Below are 26,521 nucleotides of genomic sequence, written 5' to 3' on the forward strand. Positions count from 1 at the left end.
CCTTCCCTCTGCAGTTTTTCTCAGGGCCACTCACCAATCAGCCTCTCACAGGTGCTTTTAGGGAGGTGCTTTGCAACATGACCGATGACACACAGTATATGTCCTGTAGTATCAGCGCTCATGTCCTGCTGCCTGAAAAACAGTGGAGCAGATAAACTAACGTTAACACTAAGGAACAACACCAAATCACAGCAGAAAAATCCTTTCATCTGGGATATGCATTATTGAGGCAGACTTCTCAACCCAAATGAAAACTCAGGTTAAGGTAAGAGTTGGTTACTGCATATACAAATCTGCAGGCCATTGCTTGCCTCCTAGCTGCAGAACTTCAATAAAGAGCTGCGATCTAAGCAGCTGAACAGCCATCTGCCTGTGGAAGGACAGAAAGTGCTCACTCCTCCTCTTCATCTCCTTCCTGCAGGATGGAAGGTGTTCAAAGCACACATATACCTGCTGACATTGTCCCAGGATTCAATGACCTTGGAATAATCCAGCTGGGGTGAGGAAGCTGCCACCTTCGCAAGCAACATCCAAGCCGATACAGCATGCTCCGTTTGCACATGAGACATGACATTATTAACAAAAGTGGTGGTGAACTTCTTCTGTTGGGACCATATATGAAAAGCTTTGTTCAAGTAACGGCTACAAGGAAGAAAGAAGAAAAGAGAAGTTAAAGGAGGGTTAAACAAAACACTTGATCTTAGACACTGGCAGTAAAACCCAACATCCCTGTCCAGGATGCACTGGGCAACACAACAAAGCTGCTGTTCCTTGGCATTCCCACTACTCAGAATACGTAGAGATTTGTACTATGTATTTTACTACCAACATTTTCAGTCTTTCAGTTCATAACCTGGACGCGCTACAGACCTGGCCTACATGCATGGATGTAGTACTCTGTGTCAGTAAGATCTAAGGCCCAACTGATACCATGATGCATCAAGAAAATATAATCTCAGCAATCTGTAATAAAGACTTTCTGGTAGTTGTTATTTATTATCCATAATGGGACAGGATACATTAATGTTAAGGCATCATACCTTGCTCATTTTTCTATTTAACCCTAATTACCGACTTCATGTTGAAAGAGTTCTGAGATTTATCAAGCTGCAAGGTACTCTAAGGTCCTGAAGAAGAAGGTGCCATGAATCTGCAAACTATGTTATAAAATAGTCCAAATTAGAACATTGTCAGTTTCACAGATTGGCAAGGCAGCACAACCAGTATCTCATTTGCTATTTCTGAGCTATTATGCCCTGTTGACTAATAAACATACAGCTGCCTTTAATCAATGTTGTGTCCTTGTCATACTGTGTGTCATCCCATTTCTTCTGCTTCTTCCCACAGCATTCTGCAAAAGGCAGAATAATTCTATTTGTCATAAGACAAGTAACATATTGTACATCACAATTAATAAAAGGCGATGTTCTCCTTTCTTTATATATCCTCTCTTACTTCTGTCATCAGAACACCTCCATTTGACTTAAATATTCATGCTGCTACCAACACATCACTACCACTCCTATAAAGACAGGGTGATGAGAGAGTTGGGGTTGTTCAGCCTGGAGAAGGTTCCAGAAAGACCTTAGAGTGGCCTGCCAGTACCTGAAAAGGCCTACAGGAAAGCTGGAGAGGGACTTTTTACATGGGCATGCAGTGATAGGACAAGGGGTAACACCTTTAAACTGAGTGAGTAGATTTACATTAGATATTAGGAAGAAATTCCTCACTATGAGGGTGGTAAGGCACTGGAATTTGTTGCCTGGAGAAGCTGTGGATGCCCCATCCCTGGAAGTGTTCAAGGATGGAGCTTGGAGCAACCTGCTCTAGTGGGAGGTGTCTCTGCCCATGGCAGGGAGTTTGGAACTAGATGGTCTCTAAGGTCCCTTCCAACCCAAACCATTCTATGGTTCTATAACGGTCTGTGGCTGCACAGTGAATGAGAGCACTGAGAGTACAAACTCATACTCTTAGTCCTCCAGTCAATAGACAATTTCCTTCTGTAAGGGAAGAACCGTGTATTCTAATGGGATTAAAAGTAAAAAAAAACCTCTGGGTTTTGTCCCTGAATGCTAACATAGTAAAGGCAATAAAAAAATCTGATGCAGCAGACAAAGGGTTATTATGGAAAAGCCATCAGAGCCACAATGAAGGGAAAAACGCACTTACTTTATCTCCTGGCTTTCTGAAGTCAAGAGGGTAAGGAGATCCCACGCTAAAGCCTGCTTTGCATCTTTACTGCTGAATTTTTTGTAATTTTTTATATGTTGCAACAAGAGCTGATCAAGGCAATCCAAGGCCTTTTCTTGGACAGAACTTTCAGTGTCCATCACAACAGGCACCACCCCATTTAACCAGGCCTTCTGCACCAGAACATTGTTGTGCTGAACCTGAGAGAGACACACGCATTAGAAACTTTTTAAAATCATTAAGGGGGATCCTACGTGCATGGGTAAGATCAGCAAAGGCCTAGAAAGCTCCAGATTCAGCTACCAACTATGAAAATACATTTTAATAAACCTCAGCATACTGCTCAACTGCCAGGTGGCAGCATATGGGACAAGGGAACTCATATCTCCTTGACACCACAAGGTATTTGATCACATCTATGATCAAGCTACCTGCTGCTTCTGTTGAAGTACTGTAATACTTTGTTTTGAAACCCTATAAATAATTATGACAGTATCGCAATAAAGCTGTACAGCAGATCATTTAAACAAAAAAACCCCAAAACCAAAAAAAAAGAGCTTTGCTTAATATAAACCCTATGCTCCAAGCCTAAGTTACTAACCTTTTGTGAATAAATAAAGAAAGAAAAAATTGCAGCGCTATCATCTCCACATTACACCTTCATAAAGTGATTCAGATATTTTTTTTTTAACTTGAGAAGGCCAGCAACATAAACATTTTCTCCATGACACATAAATCAACAGCCAGGAAAATAAATGTTTCCAACAGTTAGAAGTATTCTACATAAATCACAAGTATGTATAAGAATGAGTCATGACTTCCGAGTCGAAAGGTAATAAAAAAAATTAAAACACAGTCATAAAATGAAATGCGCTGAATGAATAACTAACTGATGGTATACCAGATTTGTCTGTTTCCTCCTCCTTTTAACCCACAGTTCACTCATCTCAGCTCTGCACAAGAATTCATGATATTTTTGTCTCACCACAAGGAGCTCTGTTATAGAATGCAAGGCCTGCTTCCGCACAGAAACAGCAGGGTCCCGGCAACGATCCTGAAGAATAGACAGATCTTCTGCAGTAAAAGGGATCACTTTGTGCTTCATGATGTTCATAAAAACCTGGATGTCAAACAGCAGCACGACTTTGTTGAGAATACAGGCCATGCGCACAAAGTAGCAAATAAAAAATACAATCTACCCCCTACCAACTTTAACTAGAGATTAATTTATCTCACAGAGAGCGAAGCATCACATTAACAATTTATGAGTACTGGGCACCACCAGAGGTGTGGAATGAAACAGGAAGCATCTTTTCAGTCATTTCATTTTTATAACAGCATTTGGATCGAATGAATGTCACAATTTCCCCTTGAAAATAACGTGTGTCTTGTACAAACCATGGTTTTTACCTGGTAATAAGGAAGAGGAGATTATTTATTTATTAATTAGTCAAAAAGCATTAAAACAAAATGATTGTAAAACATTATCTGGAGAGCTCAAATCAGGACATGAACAGAGGGGGCAGAGCTGGGGTGACGATGACTAGCAGAGGCAGGCAGTCAACAGCAGACGCGTATTTTTTAAAATGATGACATTGTCATTGAAGCGTATCTCTTTAAAAGTTAATGATTTCATTAAAAAAATGAAGCAACAAGCAAACCAACACATACCGCAAAAAGAGGCTGGATATAACCTAATCGCTTTGTTAACAAGGTCAAAACAAACTAAGCAGCTAATATGCTTCAGTTTATAAGGAAGCTGCTTAATTGAAATGCCTATTGACATTTGAAAAGAGCCTCTCTTTCTAAATGACAGAATAAGAGAATGCCAGCAAGAGTACTAGAAAAATTTTCCATCATCATGCTTGCATTATTTACCTATCAGGAGCTAGTAAACAAGATCTTTTTAAGGCCTGTAGGCACTCCGCAGGAATAGCAGGAAGCTACGGGTGGGCGAAGTTACACAGAGTTTGCTACAGTGCTATGGCCTAATTATTTATGTAACGGCATTCTGGGTAACCACCGAGAACAGGGAAGCATACAAACCCCGCCGTACCTGGAGAGCAGATTTCCTCACGTTGGTTTTCTCATCTTTGGCTCTCAGTCTCAGCATGGCCATGAATTCTTTTCCTATCCAAAACAGTGATAAAAAGAAATAACCCCCACCATCGTTTAGCAGCACTAAGACACTGAATGTGGTGCAGCAGCAAGAACACAGCTCTGAACTCAAATGAGCGACAATTTATTGCCTGAGACTTTCAGAGGGCAAGAGAGGAGGACTCAACAAAGTACAATAAACCGCCCCCCCCCCTTAGAATAATCCAGAATGAAGTAAAAGCCAGGAAAAAAAAAACCAACCACCCAAACAACACTCAAGCATTTTTCCAAGTTCTTTCACTTGAAAATGTATGTTAGGACACCCTGCAAAAGTAAATGACACACCAAATAATTTGATACACGCAGCAGAAAGAAAAAAAATAAATTAAAAATCCGTCATTTCAGACCTATTTATTTGCCTCCATAAAAGACGTTAGGCTACCTTCCCAGCTGGAAAGCTCCTCAGGTAAATCACACACAGCTCTCACAGGTCTAGCGCGGGTCACCCTGCCGTCGCTGTGAGAAGCGTGCTGAGGGCAGACGGGTCAGCACAGACTCAAGTTCACAGACTTGTATGCCGAGAGCTTAGGATGCCTACAACCTCTTGTGAGTTACGCCTCCGAGCTCCACACAGTATAAAGTGTTACTGTATGAACTGCTGTGGTTCAGAGAGGGGAAAGTACTCCATTTATGAATTGACTGAATTTGTTGAGGCTGCAGAATGGCAGCTGCGAAGAAGAACGCAAGAGTCTACAAGGAAACGAGAACACATCTCCCCTACAAGGAAACCAGAACTCATCTCCCCTCCCCAAATGGCAAGTTAGGCCTCTAATTGTACTTTCCGTGGCCATATTCCTACTTATTTCTGCATATTCTCAGGAAAATACATAATCGAGACAGCAGTTTATTAAATGACACAACTGAATACACAGAGCCACAATCAATTATTTCTGACCTTTTGAATCATTCAAATGGACTACTGACAACCTGACAATGACTGAAAATGACTTCAAGCATTTTACCGTTACTTTTCAGGTTTCTATTTATTGCTGTTTACTTTTTGCTGTAAAACTTTTTAGAGCATTAAGATTTCTCAAATATATGCCAAATTCAGAGATGTGTTACTTAAAGAGAGATTCAAATGGAGATTCACTCTGTTGCCATTCATAGGGTTAGTCACAAGGATCTAATAAAAAGTAGTTTGAAAATAAATCTTTCCCAAAGGAAGCAAAGAGACTTTGATCTGTGCTTTCTTAATGGGCACCTAACTGCAATCACATCCTGCTGCTGAGAACAGCTTGACAGAAAAAGCACAGATCCTTTTTATTGCAATATTTTGCCATTAAGATAGTCTAGCTCTGGTGAAGGTGACCAAATTTGCTAAAATCATCAATGTTAATTGGCAAAGTGTGATTATACTCACAGAGATATAGAAGAGAGGATAAAAAAACCTCAAGGCAAACCACCAAACAAACAAACAAACAAACAAACAAAAAAAAGTTCTAAATGGGAGAGAACCATCAAGGGAACACAGCGTTGGTATCCTGGGCAGTGGTAATTCTGCAGTGCACACCTCGCCCTGCAGATAATCCCCATCCTTCTTATCTTCACCCACAATTTATTCTGCTTCTAAAATATGAGCTGTTTGGTCTTCACAGACCAGAGTGTAAAATTAGCACAGGCATAAGCCAAACAGAGGCGTGTGCCAGCCAGCCTTGCTAATGCACCTTGACTGACTGGGAGAGCCCTGAATTTCGGCTATCCTCTTGAGCTGAGGACAGTCTTTCTTCATCCAATCCTTTTCTTAATTTGTTTTGCCAAGTGTATGCTCAGCTGGGTATCAGATACAAAACCAGGCATCCCCTGCCACAAGGAGTCTGCAACTAAACAGGGAATACACAAAACCTTAAGTGGCCTGGAGGACTTTCTATCTGAGAGAGCAGATTAATGAAATTTATCAGCAAAATGTTTTAAAAGCTTTCAGTGGAGAAGGCTGGAGTCTGGCTCATGGAGATAGGGAGAGAGATCCCATGTGAAGAGCAGCATGAGATGTGTAACAAAGACACAAATGCAGGATGTGAACCAAGCAGCAAATTGAATTGTCAGCAGTTCAAGAGAGGTGAACAGCGAGAACTGAGAGCAAAGATACTGGCAGAAGCCTAAAGATTAGGAAGAAAAGCTTTTACACGGAAGAGGAAAAGAAAGGAAGAGATTCAAAGAAGGTACAATGTGGCCACAAAAGCCAACCTACACGCCGATTTCATGCTACCAACAAATCAGAAATAGCTGCCTGCCATTCTGCATCAGTGCATTTAACCTCACGCTTTGCTTTCAACGCCAGTGTACCTGACACTACAGAGAAGTGAATTCATCTCTACCTAACAGTGCTAGTCAGAGGTACTGTGTTTTAAGTAGCAAAAGTGTATTATATTAGTTCTTTATGCACTGGAGCAAGAGATTTAATTACCCTTAAATTTATGGAGTTACAAGTATTACACCCCGCATCAATTATCACCCTTTTCGGAAACAGTAAATTACCTGCTTTTCAACAAGTGTTGCCACCACATTAGTAAAAATGAGCATCAGTATTTCATATATAAATATATTTTTCAGACTTGAGTGGAAATAGCATTTCTTTATGGCTGGAACTTCCACTCCCTCCGTCACCCATAAGCGTGTTTTAACAACTCTCTCCACTTTCTTTGAAAAACGGACAATGAATACACTTCAGAAAGTCTAGTTTCAATTAAGGTTTTGAAAAGTTATCTGAACAGGCTAGTATAATTCTGACATACCATTAAGCACAGTAGTATCACTGCTGTCTGTCAACTCAATAGTTCTGAAAGTTGCTAAGGTCTTCACTGTATGGTTGGACGTAGCTGAAAGAGAAGTTAGATGTTTCAGAATAAAAAAGGCATATGTTCACCGAGCAAGATGGTTCACTGTTAAACAGGCTCATGCATGCCCAAAGTTTTACAGATATGCCTATTTTTAGAAAATGGCATGCCAAGATAAGCCTGAGAACTACTATAAGAGAACAGCTCTATACCTTCTGCACTGACTGTCAAATTCTCAGTGTTTGTGTTTTCTTCCAAGCCTGTACAGTCAGAAGCTGCCAAAAAGAAATAAAGAAAGAAATTAAATGAAATATTTTCATTCCGCATATTCTGTCATTCCAAATCTTTTCAAGCAAGCAGTCTAACCATAGGATGCTAAGTGCATACTTCTGAATTGTACCATCTGGCCTTTACCACACCTGAGGGAGTTCAGAATGCCAATCATGAACAAAAAACTTAGCAGAAGCAAAAGCCAACTCAAGATTTAATCAACTGTCAGGCAAGAACGAACTCCCCCCCCCCCCCCAAGCAATTTCAGTCATCTGTAAATATCCTTCAAATGTATCTCACTGAAGAATCTATTTAGAACCAATATACAAGAATAAATCCCTCGCAAATATAAGGCTTCACGAGTAACAAGACTCATCTATTACTTCTTATTATGACACAATACACAGGGACACATGCAGATTTAAGTTCCTGACAACCAATTCTCCTGTCTCCCGGTAACTATTCCCCAGAAAGTTCACGAAATATTTTCACTATCTAATTTATCTATAATACTTACAGCTTTGTAGTAAGCCCCGCACACTCTCCAAGTCAGCAGCAGTTTTCATTTCAAGACAGTGGGCAAAGACACTTAAAGCTTTGCTACGGATGACGGCTGCTTTGTCCAAACACCTGCCAAACACTATGACCCGTACTAAAAACTTATGATCTAGAAACTTCCGATGATCCAGGGACAGGGAGCTGTCCGACTTCCTCTCTGGCACATCCAACAGAGCTAACACTACGTCAAGAGCAAACATTCTGTAGGCAACCTGGAAGAGAAAGCACACAAGGTGCTCTGTTAATGTAAACAAAGATACAGGCATTGCCTACTCAGTTCACCCGCCTTTAGGTACCAGCAGTAACTACAATGCTATTCGGTACTGACATCGAAGCCTTCATCTTCAAAACACTGCTGTATCTGAACCCTGGAACATCAAGGAGATGTACTCACTTTGGTGTGGTGTGAGTACTTATAAAGCCAAGCGATGAAGTCAGCAAACTCTACGCAAGGGAGTTTATTCAGCAAATTCACCAAGGCCTGTGCAGCGTATGTGCGATAATCAGCCTTATCTGGGATCTGAAAAACAAGGACAATTGCGTGGTGTGATACTTCGATGCTCTGCTCTAGAAACCAGAATCGCATTTCAGGACTTATGAGAAGTATTTCTGTATTTAACGAGGCAATACATTCACATTCAGCAATGACTGGGACAAAAATTATGGCTTCCTTGGTCATTACTTCAGCACTTACCCACAGTCACACAGCAAGCTCCCCAGAGGCAAAGGTGGAGCTTAGATTAAATCCAGAGGCAGTATTTCTACATGGCAATCTTCAGATAGCTAGCTAGGCAAAGAGATCTCATAACCCTCATTTTCCTGTACCAGTGGTAAAAGCAACTAGAAATTTTGGAAAGGTCACAAGTGGGGTACAACCAATTGTGAACAGGCAGGGGGAAGCGTTCACTTCCAGCATTCTCCTAGGGCCTGACACTATTTTTAAGAAGTCTGAAAATTCTGATAAAAGACCAAAACATAACATAATCAGGCTGTCAAGAAATTTGCAAATGGTGAAAATCTTTTCACTCCTTACAAAAAGTTGTGAAAATGGACCTCCTAGCTGTTACAGGTACTGCAACGTATCCATACCTAAGCTCTTCAGCTCAAGATGTAACAAAGCGTAGCATACCTTGGTACAGATATGTTGCAGCAATATTCGAAGAACAGGAAATACAACTTCTTTCAGCTCATCTACTACAGAACTGCACAGAAGACAAAACAAGCAGATTTTAATAGGGTTGGCTTTACAACAGAGCAAAAATCAAATCAAGGACATTCCTTTTGGAATGCATTTCAAAAGTTGGGAAAAGTGCACGTTCTGGAATCACAAGCACTAGTGCAACAGGAGACAGACCTACTTACTTTCTACATTAACTTGGCTTTGCAGGCAGCAAACATTTCTCCCAATACCTTTCTACAAGTAGGACAACATGAAAAGCTTCTCTGTTCTCACCCTACTTACTATATGTTGCCTGGCGATCTCTGCACAAGCTACACTTTCTAATAACATAGACCCCTACCCAGGGGGAGTAATAAACATAGGCAAAACATATCTTGCAGCAGGAGAATGCAAAGAACTAAGAAATAAGCTCCATATTAATCTTTCATTTCCTTCACAATATTTTGTACTAAACCCCAAGACCTGAAAAACTGACACAAAGCAAAACACAGAGTCCCTTCCACCCACTGCCACTTTTCTGTCAAATGGCACCTGCCTTCCCTTCTGCGAGCAAGTTCAGTAAATTCCCATTACAGACATTTTAATTAAACCTCATTTGCACAAAGAACTTCAAAGTCAGTGCCAGTTTGCCTCATCCCTTTATCAACTGAACAGTAAAGAGAAGGCGTGCCAGAAGAGCGAGCAGACATACCCAGGAAGGGTAGTGCCAGCGCCCTGTTGTACTTCACCTGATGAATTTTATAGCCTGATTCCTGGCACTGATCACAGCCGGCGTGATTGCAAGGACTACACTTCTGGAAGACACATCGCTTTCCAGCATAAGAATGATATTGAGGATTCGCTGGAAGACACAACGAAGAATCTGGAAAGAAAATGTTCAGGTTATTTTCAAGTTAATTTCAGTAGCAACTGGAGCCCACGGACAAGCATTCTGACCAGGTTCATGAAATAATTCTGAACCAAGTAAACCTAGACCCAAATAACAGCACCTCTCAAAATATGACTCCTAGCAGAATAATTCAAAGGGGACCCATTCTTAATGCACATGTCTTCCCTAGTTGTGATTTCTCATACAAGTTCAGTAAGGCCTAGGAAGGACTTCCTGAAAACATCAACAGATGCCCACCAAAGCAGTGGGCTTCAATTCACCAGAAATGTTCGGAATTTGAGGGAATTCATTGTTTTTTGCACAGAAGACATCTTAAACTAAATGCACGTTTTTACCACCACATGCACTTAACTTTGGGAGCTTCCTCCTGCCACACTTTTGGGACCACGGCATGCCTTGTTATCCTGACATTCACTGAGCAGCCAAACAGGAGAGGCAGGGAAGATGAGGCAGGTCTTGGCAGGGGAGCTGCTACATCTTCCTAATACCACAAATATCAACAGCTCTGAATTGTGCTTGTGCTGCACTGAGAAACCAAGGAGGTTGAAACACATGGGTCTAAGGCTGCTAAATGTGGGCAGACACTCAGGTATACGTCAGGTTTACATGTACTAAGCTTCAGGCTGTCCTGACTAGACAGCTGCTAATACCCTGGCTTGCTAGCTCAGAGCTAGTTCAGATGGGTTTACACAGACGTGCAAACACAGCGGCATGGTCACACCCAAAGTTCAAAGCCCCATCCATTGGAGCAACACGCAGGGAAGCAGGAGATGACACAGCGTGCTTGACAATTTAAATAAAAAAATTACAATTTTTTTTTACAATTACAAAATAAAAATGTAAAGCTGCAGACACATTTCTGGTAGAACTGGATGTTCCATGATGACAGAGTATTCTCTGAATAAGGATCAACCTTGCTTACCATCATCTGCGCATAACACTTTCCCATCATGCTGCACAACCCAATGCCACAGCACCTTCCAAGCAGTGCTGGAGCTCCATCTAGCAGGACACAAGAAAATTCCAGGCAAATGCGGCAACCTGGAATTCTCTTTAAGATACAGAGATCTAATGCCACTGTAGCTATCCTCTGCTTTCGATTCATTTGCCACAAGAATCACTGGAGCACAGAATTCAATGCACACAAAATGCATCATCATACAAGCCAAAGGACATAAGGACTGGGGTGGAAAAAAGCATCTTGCAAACCCAGTGCAGCATGCACAAGCACAAAAAAGTAAAACTAATGTGAAAAGTAAAAAACTGCAAGCAAAAATGATGTGCAGAGAAGGAAAGAAACAACACTTCTGTTCAATGCTGCAGTGAGGATTTTGAAGATTTTTTTTCCCAACTTTTACCTTATCTTCTGTACCGTGTAGAAGGGAACACAGTAACCACAGCCCATGATACGCCAGCTCGGGAATGTACTTGGCTTTGTCGACATTCCTAAGCAAAAGAAGACAAAGAGAAGTCTTCATCTCTCATCAGAGAAACATTTACTACAACCATTACAAATAAACATGCTCATTGACTGGAAAACATTCAATATGCACTAAATGTTATTTACTGTTAGCTATGTAGAACATGTTCTAATTATCTGTAACAAAACAAATCACCGCTTTCGTTTTCATATAAACAGGATAACACAATCATTGAGCACTTTATTTGTTCAAAGCGCCACATAAACATTAAAAATTATTTGCTCACGTTGCTACTGAAAACTCGAACTCAAACTCCTGTACCGTCGGCTCAAACCTTGCCATTGCAAGGAAGACCTGCAAGGAAAGAAAGCCAAGCTTAGCTACTTCACACAAGGGGAAGATGTGCAGGTCTGCTTGGGGGTCAGACCACAGAGAACTTGAGTCTTAACTTTCAAACCACAGCACCCGCCCTGAAGCAGAACGTGAGCACACCCCAAAGCCAGAGGCTCCATACCGCACCTCCTTCCCCTGGGTACAGTGAGGGTTAAGCACCTCAGAAGTGGTAAGCACAAGAGGCAGACACAGAGCAGGCACTCTGCTCCGAGATTTACACCAACGGTCTGATCAGGGGCCAGCTTATGAAAGGCAGGGCTGCCACCATTCCTGTGGCTGTGGAGCATTCTGCACCCACCAAAAGGTGGTGTTAGGGGACATACGGCTCCTTGAGCTGAATCTTCTTACCTGCAGGCAGTTCTCCACACACTGAGGTTTTTCTTTTAGGGATAATTTAGGCAGAAGTCTTAACAAGTTTTTCAGAAGAATGAAGATTGAGTTGCGAATTTGTAGAAGATCATCCGTTGAAAAGTAAGCATTTTCACAATTCTCTTCATCCTCATGCTCCTCTTCCAATGACTCTTCCATCTACATTGGTAGAAAAGAGAAACGGTGCCATCCTGTCCCACAGCACTGCCTGATCTCTTTTGCACATTCCAGTGCTTCACAGAGTTCTCAGGCTAGGTCCTACACAATTTCACACCAAAAATTCTAAACCTTTTCTTTCAGATTAATTAGCAGACTTAACAGTGGGGGGGGGGGGCGGGGAACCAATGAAGGTTGGGTACAAAAAAGAAAGTGCCAACACAGCCTGTTCTTGTTTTGAAGGAGAAAGCCCATCAGAGCTGAAGACAATTATCTGAGTTCTAATCTGACACCTGGAGATTCACCTCAAAGTAATTCCCACTGCACCTATGACCTTCCCCCCCTTGCTTGTCATGACCTCGTGGCACCAATGTTCCCACAGGATTCCTGATGTGTAATCCTCAGTTCCATCACAAAAAAACCCCACAAACCAACACAGACCAAAACCATATAAATGTTAGAACGAGCAGCTGAGTACAGCTAGCTAAAGCATTTAGCCCTTAACTTCCCATCAGTAAATTGGCAAAGAAACACAAATGCCATTTGCAAGGTGGTCACACATAGTAACTTGGAGGTCTGTTGAAGAAGCTCATCTAAATTAGTTCCTCCCTCTGCTACTGACCTAACAACATGCCACAGACAAATAAACTATTTTTTCTTAGTCAGCAGCCACAAAACTGCAGCTAATTCTGAATCAGCAGACTTCTGGAATTCCTAATAATAGGTAGAGGACCAAGAGCACAGCTGAACTGCTGAATAAAAGGTTAAGAACTAAAAAAAAGAGCTGAAAAAGAGGCATAGAAGTGAAATAGCCTGCCAACAATTTGCTTATTAACAGCGGCTTACATCCAAAGAGATTACACAAACGTCTTACATCGGATTTGCCATTCCTGCATGGTTTTCCTTTCTTTCTATTTCTTTTTGCATTGGTCTGAGAGCTTTGAGTATGCATCTTCTTTCTTTTCTTCATCAGATCCTGTTCTTGAGGCCAACTTTTTGTCAGAGTGCGAAGACACTTATCAAACATCACTTGATGGAACAGCTGGTTAACTACGCTGCCTGCCCAGAAAAGACAACATCAGCTATCTTCCAGACAAAAGAGAGAGAGAGAACATCAAATCATCCGGCCATCTCTCCATTTGCTTTGACAGCCAAGGAGATGGCCAGGCCAAAGGCATTGTCCTGAAAGCCTAAGAAAGTTCAAGAGAAGAAAGAAGTAAGGAAGGAAAAAAAAAAAAAGTAGAAAAAAGAAGTATTGTTTGAACAAAGGCAAACTGCATCAGGATGACAGGTCATCAGCGATGACATTATCAGGTAGGATCACCAGCTGATTGACCCCTTCTAGCTGGTAATGTGCTGCACAACAAAGATCTGCAAAACCGCAGAATATGCGTTAGCCTCGAATACAAAAGAGTACTGCTGTGAATTAACCTGCTAGAAACCTTCAACTGCTGGTTATTTTGAACAAATACTTTTGTTTTCACAAATGAACCCATCCAAAAGCACACTGCACAGTGAAATCCTCTCTAGTTACAGAGCGGGAACAGGAATAAGCTCCCATCTCCACTGCATATTATGTCAAACCAGAAGGCTACGTGTGGTTCCAGCTCTGCGTACTGTGCAGGCTCCTCTGTCAACCTTGTCACAGAGCTACTGAGATGTACGGCCACACAGACCCAGCCTGAGACCATCAAGCCACTTTATGACAGGAGACCAAGCTGCTATCAGAAAATAACAGCTGTTCAGCACTCAACACCACGGCTGAGTTTGATCCCCGAGGATTTCAGGGAGATCGAGCGAACAGTTCAAAAGCCATCACGCATTCCACCTGCAATTCTTATAAATGTGAGAAAGCCGATTTTGTCTGAACCACGATTTATCCAACAATAAAGAGGCACATCCCTTGCTCACCTGGGATCTCCAGCAGTAAGAAGTACAACCCAGCAGCATGAAGAGCGTAAACTCTCTGCTGTGCTTGAGCTCTTTTATGCTGCCCTGCTTGGACAAAGTGATGCAGCACAGCCACAAGCGCTTTATGAGAGAAGTTGTTTTCAGCAAACACGGTCCAGATATTCTGAGGCAAAACACATGTGTAGTAGTGAGAAATAACATAGCTCTCCACAAGTGGGCATTATTCACATTTTAACGCTTGCCACTGCAACCAACCCCCTATATATACTGTAGTATGCATTTTTTTAATAATTATGTTATAATATTTTATTATCTTAAGATCTTATTGTTCTCTACAGCTACCTGAAAGGAGGTTGTAGACAGGTGGGGGTCAGTCTCTTCTCCCAGATAACAAGCCACAGGACAAGAGGAAATGGTCACAAGTTATGCCAGGGGAGGTTTAGATTCGGTTTTTGGAAAAATTTCTTCACTGAAAAGGTGGTTAAGCATCGCAACAGGCTGCCCAGGGAGGCGGTGGAGTCACCACCTCTGGAGGCGTGTAAAATATGTGTAGATGCAATATTTAGGGATATGGTTTAGTGGTGGCCTTGGCAGTTAACAGTTGGACTTGATCTCAAAGGTCTCTTCCAACAGAAGTAGTTCTATGCTTCTACCTAATACTATATAAATACATTTTTAAGTGTGGGAAGAGCATCCCTCTGGAGCATTCTAGCACAGATGACCAGAACTGCCTTGGGCAGCCTCAGCCTGTTTTGCAGGCCTGAAAGCAGGCCCGGCTCACACCCTCGGGAGCAGAGCTGGCCCGGTGGCACAGCGGGAGCAGAGCTGGCCCGGCGGCGCGGCCTCACCTCGCTGCTGCCCTGCGCCTCCGAAGCGAAGGGCGCCAGGCACTGGTAGAGCCGGGTGAAGGCATCGAGGCCGTCTCCCGCGATGTCGGCTGCCAGGTTGGCGTCCAGGGGCTCGGTGTCCGTGAAATCCAGGTCCCACACCGCCTCCACCCACACTGCGAGACACAGGGTTGCCAACGGTGAGCCAAGCGCCCGGGGAGGCGGCCTGACCGCCCCGGGGCAGCAGCCCGCAGCAGCGAGACCACCGGGCCGCCGCCCCCTCCGCGGGCCGGTGCGCCGCGCTACCCACCCCTCGCCCCACCACGCCGCACCTGGGCTCACGTCCCGCAGCTGCCACCGCGCCAGGGCGGCCGGCAGCGCGGCCGGTCGCTCCGCCGGCGGTAGCTCCCCCGAGCGCTGGCCCCGCCGCCCGCCCGCCGCCATGCCGCCCGCCGGCCCTTCGAAAGGACCAATCCCCGTGCGCCTCCCGACCGGAAGCGGCCGCCCGGAAATGGGGCGGGGCGCGGGGCGGGACGTAGGGAGCGGCGCGGCCCGGGCCGGCCGGGTGGCGCATGCGCGGTGCACGGCCCGGGACGGCGGTGGCGGGGCGCGCCGGGAGGCGGCGGGCGGCGATCGTGCGTGGCCAGGCGGCGGGGGGGGGGGCTGCGCGGCCCGGCCCGGTCTCCTTCCAGCGGCAGCCGGGCAGGCACCGGGGCCGCAGGGTCCCGCCGCCCAGCCCGCCCTCCCTGCCGCATTGCGGGCCCCCCGCCCCGCCGCCGGGCGCCGTGCCGCTGGCCGCGGTAGCCCCCTCCCCGGCTCCGCGGGGGCCGAGGGCGGGCGGGCCGCCGCCGCCCCGGGGCCATGAGCTTCTTCGGGTTCGGGCAGAGTGCGGAGCTGGAGCTGGTGCTGAGCGACGCCGAGAGCCGGCGGCGGGTGGAGCACAAGACGGAGGAGGGCAAGAAGGAGAAGTACTTCCTCTTCTACGACGGGGAGACCGTGTCGGGGCGGGTGGTGCTCACCCTCAAGCACCTCAACAAGCGGCTGGAGCACCAGGGCATCAAAGTGGAGTTCATCGGGCAGATCGGTGAGCGGGGCGGGGCGCGGGGCTGGGGCGGCCCGGCCCCGGAGGTGGCCTGCGGGGCCCGGACCCCCGCCCCGGCCCCGGGGCCTCCCGGCGAGCCGGGGCCGGCGCCTGCCTGCGCGCTGCGGGCCCGCAGGCGCGTTAGCGCGGTGCACCGGGGCCTGGGAATGCGCGCGGGTACGCGGGTCCCCGGCAGCTTGTGCTCCACGGCTGCCCCGAACGGTTCCACCCGCCGGCCCGGCTGGGCCCAGCTCATCCTGGCGGCTGGAGCGGAAGGGAGGGAGCTCCAGTGTTTTTCCAGGTCATTGTTCTCTCGTCCTATTTTCTCGCTCCTGCTCGGTCACCGGTTTCGGCTCCGAACCGCACGCGCCCGGGGGCAGGGTGGAACTGGGTTTCCATCCCGCAGGCGCAGGTCTGAGCACAGACACCCCAGTAACACCAGCTGTCGGGTGGTGGTCTCCAGGCTGCATCTTCTGTTTGCGTTTGTTGTGTGCCTATCGATTTAGCTAGCACTGCGGTTCTGCTGAGGATGGTGAATTGGGTGGGTTTCACCCATATGTCTCAGGTCACCGGTTGCACCCCCCCAGCCCATACCCCACAACACATTCCACCCCAGAAGATCAGCTTTCTTGAGGCCCACGGGCTCAGCTTGGCTGGTTCCATCTTTTACTCTCTTGTGACTGCCCACGCGTCCCTGCACAGTTAGTCCGGTGGCTTCAAGTTGTTCAAAACTTGTGGTTGTCTGTGCATAACCCATTCAGATTTAAGATTTCCTGCTTTCTTAGAAGAAAGGTAGCTGCCACACCCACTCTTCCATCGGAATGGAGATGGCCGTATTTCATGGACATGCACAAGTCTAGCAAGGCGAAATAAGTTCAAGACATTCCCAGTGATGCCGCTGTGCTCGGGGTGTGCGGTGCCTCACGTCGGTGGCTCGCCGTACTCGGGTTTAACACTCCAAATCATTGCATGAGTTGTGGGCCTGCAGCCTTTGCATTGCAAATCGTGCAGTGTACCAAAGTGAACTAGAGGTTTTTCCACCCAACCCCGATGCTGCCGTTCAGTGTTTTTGCTGGCCTTGCTCGTACATGATGCTGCTTTTTGGAAGGGAAGGGGAGCACAGGCAGCGTGAGCCTGTATACGATGGAGTGTAGGTAAGCCCGTTTGTCAGGAGCTACCTTACGACCTCCTATTTGATTATGATTGTCAGTGGAAATTAAGCATGAACTTTGCTTCCGGCTCCGCTCTGTCTCCTCTGTGCTTCTCGTCCCCCGTTTTGGAAGACTTGAGCCATGCGTATTTAGAATAACTGCTTTGAATTCAGATTATTGCCCAAGCACGGTGTATTAGGACCTGCTGTGGCTGCACGTTAGTCCTTTCTTTTTGCCCGTTAGGCCCCTTTAATATAAAACGCTGCTAAAGTTTGTACCGCTGATGGCGCTTCCTTAATGCTTTCCATCTCAAAACAGCTTGCCTTACCGTCTGACTTCTTGCTGCTATGAGGCTGGTAACTACACGTGACAATTTTACGGGCAAGGGAGACTGAGATGTAACGGAGTGATGTGTTGCAGGGAAGAGGGATGTTGCAGACCGGGTACCAGGGTCCAGGCTGTGAACACTGTGTCCTGCGTGGTCTCCGGTGAGCATTTCTAGAACCAGTTTAAGATTTCGTTTTGCCTGTGGTTACTGTGTCCAGAGCATGCCACCAAGATGTTGGCAGGTTATTTTCTTAATCTGGAAACCTTATAGCTCTGGAAACCTGAAATTACCATTTATACCTGTTTGATATGCTAATGTCTTCTGAAGTGTGGGAAATGTCAATCCTGCCTCTTCTTAAGGCTGCAGAGTGCCAATCTGTGCCCTTCCGAGACAGCAGAGAACTTAAAAGTTTGCTGACATTGGCGTCCCCTTGCTTTAATTTTGATTGTTGCCTTCTGCATTGTGTGGCAAGATGATATATCCCTCTTTTTATGTGGCACGTGGCTTCTCCCTGTCACATCAACAAGCACTTTCCTCTCAATGGACACGTATTCAATGCAGAGTTGGTTTATTTATGTCACCTGCCTGCCCAGCCTAAAGGGCTTGATGGCACTCGCTGTTTTGTGTGAGAGGTGTTCCAGTGCCAATATTTCCATTACAGAGATAAGGTGAGGAAAGGGGTATAAGAAACAGACATCACTTAAAAGCTGAAATCTCATCTTGCGTCTCAAGGAGTGGAGAAGCAAGGCTGGCTGCAGTTCCTGAACGCTACTAATACCTCTCAGGATCCTCCTCTGCACAGTTTAGTGCTGACAGCGAACTTGTGTGTGTGTATACGATTGTCTGATGACTTAGGTTTTTGTTTCTTCATCTAACCGTATCAGATTGGCTAAGGCTTTACCTTTTAAGAAGGACTGTGTAGGTGTCTTGTAGTCACACCACTCACACGCAGGGTTGGGAAGGGCAGATTTCATTGATGGTTGTGTGTGATACAGAGCTGTTAATGCAAATGGCAGAGGTTTAAGTTCCTGTTGCTTCGACTTACGGGAGAAAACTTTGTGGGAGTGTAGAGAGGATTACTTCCATTAAATGAGGAAACCTGTAGTAGCTTCCTGCTGACGCAAGAAGGTTGTGGGGAAAACTGAAGCAATGTGACTGTGTTGGTTACTTGAGCTAGTTGAGCAGTGCTTCCAAAGGTGAATGCTCTTCCCTCGTCGGTGTTCACAAGGCCGTTGACATGTTATCCAGGGGATGGTGGAGCAGTTGCCTTTGCTGCCTCCCCACACGCTTGGTAGTTGTGTGCCGAACACTGGCTTTGTGCAGAATCGGTGAGGATCTCCACGGTTACGCAGTACCCAGTGCGAATCAAGACCACTCAAAGTCTTTGTTGTCAAAGGATAAGCAGGAACAGTTGGAAACCTCAGCTCTTGTTTTTTTGCTCCGTCACTGTTTGCTGTTCCAGAGAAGCAGCCGTGTTTTTTCCTCTCTTTACCGTAGCAATGCCTTTGGCCTGCAATATTGTGTAGAGAATCGCTGGAAGGGATTGCGTGAGCTGCCGGCTCCTCTTCTCAAACAGTCTGAAGATAATGAATATTGATAATAGGTGACCCATGTCACTCTTAAGGCAAAGCGAGTTCCTGATTCGTTGTAGTATGTGAGGCTGTGCTGGCCTTTTCCTTCCTGTTTCAGGGAGGAGAGTTCTGGCTGGCACCTGCCTCCGCCGGAGAGCAGTGAACAAGTGCAGTACGTTGCAGCCACAGGCTCCCCTGGTAGGTTCTCTGAATGGTGGTGAAGGAAGTAGAGATCTGGACAAGATGGTTGCTTGTAGCTGTGGAATCTCTTGCTTTTCCTCATGGTGTCATGTGGGATTAAGCACTGCTGCTTAACCTGGACTTATATCTTCCTAGAACTCTACTATGACCGAGGAAACCACCATGAGTTCGTGTCTCTGGTGAAAGACCTGGCCCGTCCTGGTGAATTCACTCAATCGCAGACATTTGACTTCGAATTCACCCATGTGGAAAAACCTTACGAGTCCTACACGGGGCAGAATGTGAAGTTACGGTGAGTCTTCTCCCCTTGCTGACCCCTGTTCTTGGTTCTGTGCAGTGTGCAAGTAATGATATTTACTGTGATGATACTGGAGGGCAGCATCTCTTCCCAGACATCCTTGCATGTTGATGATGACACTCAAAATGAATTTTGGTGGACTGAGATATAAAAGGCTCTGCTTTTATAAGCATGCATCAGGCTTCAGGGAACTTGTGTTGCCCCATTTAACTGACAGGAGAAATCAGCCCCCTCTGAATCAGCCAAATACTTCCTAATTTATTTGGTGATCCAAATCCCAGAAGGAATGCTTTAGTTTAGTCTCCAATGGGAACATTTTCGCTGTCTTGTAATGAGCCTTGCCAACTTTTAATTGTGCTCTATATGCAAGCAGATGCCTAGCTTAAATCTTGTTCATGTGTTGCAAACTGTATTTCACATCTAGGCACTCCAGTTGACTTGAAATCTAGTCACTGGCTTCTAAGGGAGGTTGGAAAATTCTGAGATCTGCCGAGAGAGGTGTGTCTGTGGGGACTGATGTGATCTAATCTCTTGCAAGAGGGCAGTGGTTTTAACGTGTGCAAGGTGTTATTCAGATCCCCAAATGGTGCTTGGGCAACTCAGGCTCACAAATGCATGAAAGCTTAGTGAAGAGCTAAGAGCCTGCTTTTCCATTTGAAAATTCCCTTCTGTCTTTTCCAACATGAGGCTCTGGTTGTTCCAGAAGCCAGGGCACCAATAAGACTGCTTGGATAGTCCAGTGCAATCCGCTCAGCCCCGTGTCCCTCCCTGCTTCGTCTCTCTTGCTGCTCGTACAGCCCTAAGAGGAGGGGGACTCTCCTTGCAGGTATTTCCTCCGAGCGACTGTCAGCCGCAGACTGAACGATGTGGTGAAGGAGATGGACATAGTTGTGCACACCCTGAGCACCTACCCAGAGCTCAACTCCTCTATTAAGATGGAGGTGGGGATTGAGGATTGCCTGCACATTGAGTTTGAGTATAACAAGTCCAAGTAAGTGTCTCAAGAGCAGCCAGTGGCTGTGGGGAACCATGTGCTACAGGGAACAGTTTGGTCTGGATGCCCAAGGCATGTGTCTTGCATGTGATCCTTAAAGGGATTCTTTGTTCCTGCACTCCAGCGAGGCTGGCAGGCAGTTCAGATGCTGGTTAAGGATGTGTGGGTTCCTCTCCTTGCCCCATAGATGTGCTTTCTGGACCAAGGAGTGAGAAGCGGTGGCTGTGGCTTGCTGAGCTTGGAGCACAGTGCAAGGCTGTTGCAGTAACTTCGCATTCCCTGTATCCTCAGCAAGATCAGTATTTCCAAGTGTCTTCAAAGTACAACATCTGCTCTTTACCAGATAATACAGCTGAAGTGGGACCTTAATTCAGACACAGAAGTTGGAAACAGCTCTTTTAAACTACTTTTAATGCATCTCTCCCAGCTGATGCTAGCAAATCTCCCTTCAGTGTAACATTTGGGTTAGTTTTAATTGACCTAAAAAATTGGTTTGGGAGGCATTGCTGTCGCAGGGGTTTCCTGTAGATATTCAGCCTGAAATTCTGTTTTTAATTTATCAGATCATGCTAAACGTTCTTGGTGATTTCCAAAAGACCAGAGGATGAAAGGTGAAGCACTGTTTACAGCAGCCTCATGGAGCTGGTTGATAGGCCATCTGAAATTTACAGCTGGGGCCGCAGATAAGAGCAAAGTGCCTGACAAGCAAGTTCCTGCGCTCCAGGTCTGAGTCCTGGTCTGCTACACAGTGTTTGATTGTGGTGCTTTCTTCCTTCATGTGCTAGGTATCACTTAAAAGATGTGATTGTTGGAAAGATCTACTTCCTGCTGGTGCGAATCAAGATCAAACACATGGAGATAGATATCATCAAGAGAGAAACAACAGGGACCGGCCCCAACGTGTATCATGAGAATGACACAATAGCTAAATACGAGATCATGGATGGGGCACCTGTGAGAGGTGAGAAGGCTGATGAACCTTGCAGCATCCCTCTTCTGAAGTCTTTTGGGGTGGGAATAAGAGTCCTGCAGTATCTTCAGCTGAATCCATGTGCTCAGTAGTAACATGTGTCCTGTTGCACTGGTGGACTCACGGCAGCTTACGTAGGTGATTAAATATGATCCCCTTCCTTCTGTGGTATGCTGAGGGGGAATTGAGGCATAATGAGTTGCAGTGACTTAATTCTTTTGATGCAGTGGCAAACCAGGAATAGATGTAAATTCACTGTTGGTGTGGTCACCAGCTGGTATTGCTGCAACTTGGAGCCAGAAAGATGGTGTTTTAGCTCTGTGCCAATCTCCTGTGCCACTTGTTTTCCAGTTCCATTGCCCAGCAGAGTCACCTGCCAGAGAGAGTGTCTCCTTACTCATTTTTTCTGGCAGTGTTGTCTAGATGCAGGTCACAAATTGAGTCTTTATGCTGTTAAAGTGGAGATGGAACTGCTGTCAGCAAGGGCAGGATCTGGCTATGGACCATGCATGCTGGTTTGGAAGGGAGCTGGAGGAAGTGGAGCTCATCTTACTCCACTTGTGGAAATGGTCACAAAGTTTGTGCCCTAGTGAGATTCTGTTTTGCTGGTGCTCTGCTAGTTGTTATCTGTGCATTCTGTCTGTGCTGATGGTTCTGTGCACTTTGTAGGGGAGTCCATTCCCATCAGACTCTTTCTGGCTGGCTACGAGCTGACTCCAACGATGAGGGACATCAATAAGAAGTTCTCGGTGCGTTATTACCTCAATCTGGTGCTGATTGACGAGGAAGAGAGACGCTACTTTAAGCAGCAGGTGAGAAACGGAGCTGTTGGTTCTCAGACCTGTAGACTGTTGCTTGGGATACTATGTCCTAAGGAGCTTCTGAGAATTTGGGATTCCTGTGGGGGAAAAATCATGTCCTTGACAGTGTCTGCAAAGACTAGGCAAATTAAGAGTGGGCAGAGATGGTCTAGAGGGAACGGTCCACACAGGTCAGATGCGTGTGGTGGTGGGGATGCACGCAGAAGGTGCCTACTTTGGACTTCTTTTCCACTCTGTTGCCCTGTGGTGAAGCTTCTGTGCTTCACCTTATCAATTCGAATCTGGTAGCTGAGGGCAATAGGACAGAGCTGCCCTAGATGGCCAGTGGGTCCTTCTGTGCGCCCAGATCCTGGGGAGGAGCGCTCTACCCAAATTTTCAGGATGGCTGCATTGCGAGGCCTCCACGTGCCGCTGCGAGCGGCCTCACGCACACGGCCATGGGTGGAATGTGGCAGCATAGGCCGAGCTCTTGCTGGGTGCGAGCTGCTCGCCGGGCAGCGTGGTTCAGCTTCTGGGTCTGGGTGGGGCGAGGAGAAGGTCTCACAAGCCCTGACAAGGCCTCCGGCTGTGTTACTGCAGGAGGTCGTGCTTTGGCGGAAAGGAGACATAGTGAGGAAGAGCATGTCCCACCAAGCAGCCATCGCGTCCCAGCGGTTTGAGGGGACATCCTCGCACACCGAGGCCAAGACCCCCAGCCAGCCTGCAGAGAACAACGGCCGGCAGTGAGAGGCCGCGCAGAGGAAGGCTGCTGTGGAGCCACTGGGGACAGCAGCAGGGAGGAAGAAAAAACACTTCAGAGACTTCATGGAAATAAATAACCGTTTTTGACTTAATTCCTTTCTTCAAAGGACTCATAGGGTGGGAAGGGGAGGGGAGGGCAAGGCAAGCTGGAGCACTGGTGGTGCGAAGCTGAAGGTACCTCAGTGCTTCCCAATCAACTACATTCCTCTGGGGTCGGCTGCTTTGAGGCATGTGTCCGGAGGCTGCGGAGCTGCCTGATCTCCTCTTTGCCCCGAGACCCTTTTGGTGTGGCAGCGGGGAGGGAGAGAGCAAGTGAAGGCCAAATCTGCTGCTGCTTCCGAGCGGTGTGGAGGTTGCTTTGGGGCTGTGTAGGATGGATATTTTTCTTGCCTTTCTGAAATCTTCACAAGGGAAAATGACACAGTGATTAGCTGGAAGATAGAGGGAGTCAGGCTGAGGTGTGGCCTACTTTAAATTGCTTAGTGTTATCCCCTCGCTGCCTCCCCTTCCTCTTCATGCTGGCATTGGATTCCTGGTCACAAACAGTTCTGTAACGTGGTTGACTCAGCCCTGGGACTGCCACACAGCCGCGCAGAGCACGGGCAGCAGGCGTGCTGTTGTGTCCTTGCTGTGGAGCTCCTGACTGTGTTGTTGCATCAAGGGAGAGCTGTGGCTGGTAGGAGGGAGTGAGGCACGCAAATGCAGTAGGAGGTGGCACAGGCTGGGCAGAGCGGTGAAGGTCCCAGCGCTGCTGGGTGGGCAGGAAGGCAGCTGGCCAAGAGCAGTGCCTTCCTGGTCTTGGCCTGGCAGCTGCCTGAGTGCCCCTGAGATTCAGTCTCTCTGGTTGCTGCACTCATGGAGATCCCAGTTGCTGCTGCAGAGCAGGAGCAGAGCAGCCTTGAGAGGTCTAGAGGATAGTTTTGGAAGGTGAGAAATAAATGGGGGCTCTCTTGGGAGTGGGCTTATGCTGCACACACTGCCCTGCTCGTGTCTGTGTCCTTGTGACAGAGCAGGCTTTGTATTAGGGACAGACAGCGGTATAGAAACGTGTGTATTGTTTTGTATTTGTTCCCTCGCACCTGTGGGATGAGGGTTATTAGTAAGGACAGAAAGTGGATGCAATTGTTTTAAGAAGCTCATGGCCTGTGTATGCTGCTAGATGAAGCCAGGCAGCAACTGGAAGGATGGTAGAGCGCTCTGATTCCAGAGATGCATTCTTGAGGCCTGAGCTGAAGTCACCAGTGAGGTCTGAGGGTATGACATGAACTGAGAACCCGAGTACAAGTTTTTTATTTTCTAAAATAAGCTTCTTTTAGTCTACAGCTAAGTAGAATCATGAGAACGCTCCCAGAAGGGAGTCGCTCCTCCATTAAAAATTAGTCGTGGCTTTGTAGACTTGATTGGCAGAGTCTGGAGAATATCCATCCTGTTTAGATGCCCTTCAAGGAAGCAGGCGGTTAGACCTCCGACCAGACGGAGAGAGAAGCCTGCACTAAATGCTGGGGTATGAGCTCTTATCAAGTGAGATTTGTCTGCATTTCTCTGGGAGTTTGTGGCTCGCTAGGGTTTTGTCCAGCTTCCTTTTGACTCTGGAATGAATGTCCTCTGCCTCTGTTCTGCAGCTGAATGTAGAACGGTTGTCTTGCAGCTGGGAAATGGAAGTATCTTCTGCTTTGTTTAGTGGAACAGTGCTGGTGGAGGGAGTGGGGCCTGGGTGGGAAGGGGAGCTTTTTATGTAATAAGACAGCTACTGTATTTCAGTGATAAATGTGTGTTTCTGCTTGCCAAAGTAAGTTATCTTTTACTCACCACGTGTAAGGTTGTGGTTTTTAGTAGAGCTGGACAGTCTCGCTCTGTGTAGAGGACACTAATGATCTCATCTCTGCTGAATGCTTGTGTCACACCATGTTTCTGCTCTGTAATAGTGAAGACGTGGCTTGCTTTTCTTTACATGAGAAGTCTGTGCCATGGGCTGGAGCCATGTCTTCCTAAGACTGAAGCAAAAGCTTACTTTAGACAACTACCTTGTTATGCCAGGGCAGGGGGTGGTAACCTGCCACAGGTCTCACATGGCTAAGGAATCTGGATGTTTTACTCCTGACACTCGCTCTACTCCCCGCTCTGTGTAGGGGGCACCACCTGTGCTGTGGCAATACACAATCTCTTAGCGACAAAGCGAAGCTCCAGTTGGGAGCCTCTGGGGATAGCAGACTTAGCTTTCCATGGCTGAGCTGAGCACAGCAGCACCCTAACCACCCTCCAGCTTTCCCTCAACTCCCATACCACCTACATTTTTTTTTCCTTGCCTGTTCCTCTTGTTTGTAGGCCATGTGGTATTAAAGAAATGCTGTGGATGGTGTCTGTGCATTCCAGGAGTGCTTTGTTTACTGGCCAGACAGCATCAGTACTGGATGTAAGACAATTGTCTGACAAGACAATGCACTGTAAGGAGATTTCTATTGAGCATCTGTTCATCACTTCTGGAGGGTTTACTTGGAAAAGGCGCATGAGCCTATATGTTGGGTTGGGGGTTTGGTTTTTGTTGGGTTTTTTCCTTCTCTGTGCCCCTCTCCTGTGTCCAGAATTTAGAAACAATCCCCATTTTTACTTAATCTAAATGGACCATTCAACCCATTACCTACTATGCCCTCTGTTTTTCTGGGGTGGAGCAGATATGCTGAGCATCTTTAGAGAGAAGTTGAAGCTTAAGGTCACTCCGGGACAAGGTACTATAGCAGAGCGTTTCATTAGCATGGGAAGGGGCAGAGCAGTCCCCCTGAGCTGGGTGGTTCTGTTCAGTACTTGGGTCATTCCCTCTCTCCCAGGCAGAGTCAGGCAGGGGGGAGTGCACAAGTACCAAGCAGTGCAACTTGTAATTAAGCCTCTGCTGTGTTTACATGTTTCTTAATTCGTCGTCTTTTCAATGGCTGTATTTTAAAACTTGGGGTTTTTGTCTCTTCAATTAAAAAGAGCCAGCCCTGGCTGTCAAATGCTGTGCATGAGTTTGTCTGATATGGTTTATATTGCCTGGCCCGGGTCTGGTTTGTGTTGGTTTTGGGTTTTTTTTACGGTATTAAGGCATTTTTGTAGTGCCATACTGTGCAGCCCTCCAAACATACTTGAGGAGTTTGCCCTTTATGCTCTTCATAAATTCTTGGCTTTCTTTAAGCTGTGTCACTGCTTAGAAGCTGTGCTGGTGGAGGACCCATGCAGCTTAAAAATTAGTAAGCGAGCTTTATTTTCTTCTTTTTTGCTGATGTCAGTACT

General features: G+C 46.4%; 2 protein-coding genes across 7 annotated transcripts in view; one reads left to right on the forward strand and one right to left on the reverse strand.

Annotated features, from left to right (window-relative positions):
• NCAPD3 (non-SMC condensin II complex subunit D3) overlaps positions 1-15,584 on the reverse strand; it is a 29,098-nt gene extending 13,514 nt beyond the window's left edge. For both annotated transcript variants that reach the window (XM_056322879.1, XM_056322878.1), the window contains exons 1-18: positions 15,431-15,584; positions 15,120-15,274; positions 14,272-14,434; positions 13,235-13,419; positions 12,184-12,363; positions 11,729-11,796; positions 11,380-11,467; positions 9,861-9,994; positions 9,082-9,154; positions 8,347-8,472; positions 7,912-8,164; positions 7,337-7,399; positions 7,083-7,166; positions 4,247-4,320; positions 3,176-3,310; positions 2,170-2,390; positions 451-642; positions 35-132 (exon numbers count right to left, since the gene is read on the reverse strand). In XM_056322879.1, coding sequence (XP_056178854.1) covers positions 35-132; positions 451-642; positions 2,170-2,390; positions 3,176-3,310; positions 4,247-4,320; positions 7,083-7,166; positions 7,337-7,399; positions 7,912-8,164; positions 8,347-8,472; positions 9,082-9,154; positions 9,861-9,994; positions 11,380-11,467; positions 11,729-11,796; positions 12,184-12,363; positions 13,235-13,419; positions 14,272-14,434; positions 15,120-15,274; positions 15,431-15,542 — 2,404 coding nt within the window. In that variant the 5' untranslated portion in view covers positions 15,543-15,584. The remainder of the gene's footprint in view (positions 1-34; positions 133-450; positions 643-2,169; positions 2,391-3,175; positions 3,311-4,246; positions 4,321-7,082; positions 7,167-7,336; positions 7,400-7,911; positions 8,165-8,346; positions 8,473-9,081; positions 9,155-9,860; positions 9,995-11,379; positions 11,468-11,728; positions 11,797-12,183; positions 12,364-13,234; positions 13,420-14,271; positions 14,435-15,119; positions 15,275-15,430) is intronic.
• Positions 15,585-15,655: 71 nt separating this feature from the next.
• VPS26B (VPS26 retromer complex component B) lies at positions 15,656-26,253 on the forward strand. 5 transcript variants are annotated; one of them, XM_056322882.1, is made up of 9 exons: positions 16,046-16,182; positions 16,965-17,155; positions 17,758-17,818; positions 19,348-19,427; positions 19,566-19,722; positions 20,555-20,719; positions 21,508-21,683; positions 22,362-22,504; positions 23,093-26,253. In XM_056322882.1, the coding sequence occupies exons 2-9, from the start codon at positions 17,149-17,151 to the stop codon at positions 23,237-23,239; spliced, it is 936 nt and encodes a 311-aa protein (XP_056178857.1). In that variant the 5' UTR covers positions 16,046-16,182; positions 16,965-17,148; the 3' UTR covers positions 23,240-26,253. The 5 variants fall into 5 exon arrangements, with proteins under 5 accessions (XP_056178855.1, XP_056178856.1, XP_056178857.1 ...); XM_056322884.1 differs by lacking the exon at positions 19,348-19,427 and having other exon boundaries at positions 16,965-17,333; positions 17,751-17,818; XM_056322880.1 differs by lacking the exons at positions 16,965-17,155; positions 19,348-19,427 and having other exon boundaries at positions 15,656-16,182; positions 17,751-17,818.
• The last annotated feature ends 268 nt before the right edge of the window (positions 26,254-26,521 follow it).

This window comes from Falco biarmicus, chromosome 20 (assembly GCF_023638135.1).
Source record: "Falco biarmicus isolate bFalBia1 chromosome 20, bFalBia1.pri, whole genome shotgun sequence".
Classification (NCBI taxonomy): Eukaryota; Metazoa; Chordata; class Aves; order Falconiformes; family Falconidae; genus Falco; species Falco biarmicus.

What these genes read in the sequence shown, in the direction of transcription:
- VPS26B (XM_056322880.1), top strand. Translation starts at nt 15,671, where the DNA reads ATGCGCGGTGCACGGCCCGGGACGGCGGTGGCGGGGCGCGCCGGGAGG. An exon ending in GGAGTTCATCGGGCAGATCG is followed by an intron (nt 16,183 to 17,750) that starts GTGAGCGGGGCG and finishes GATGTGTTGCAG; the next exon opens with GGAAGAGGGATGTTGCAGAC. An exon ending in TGTGTCCTGCGTGGTCTCCG is followed by an intron (nt 17,819 to 19,565) that starts GTGAGCATTTCT and finishes ATATCTTCCTAG; the next exon opens with AACTCTACTATGACCGAGGA.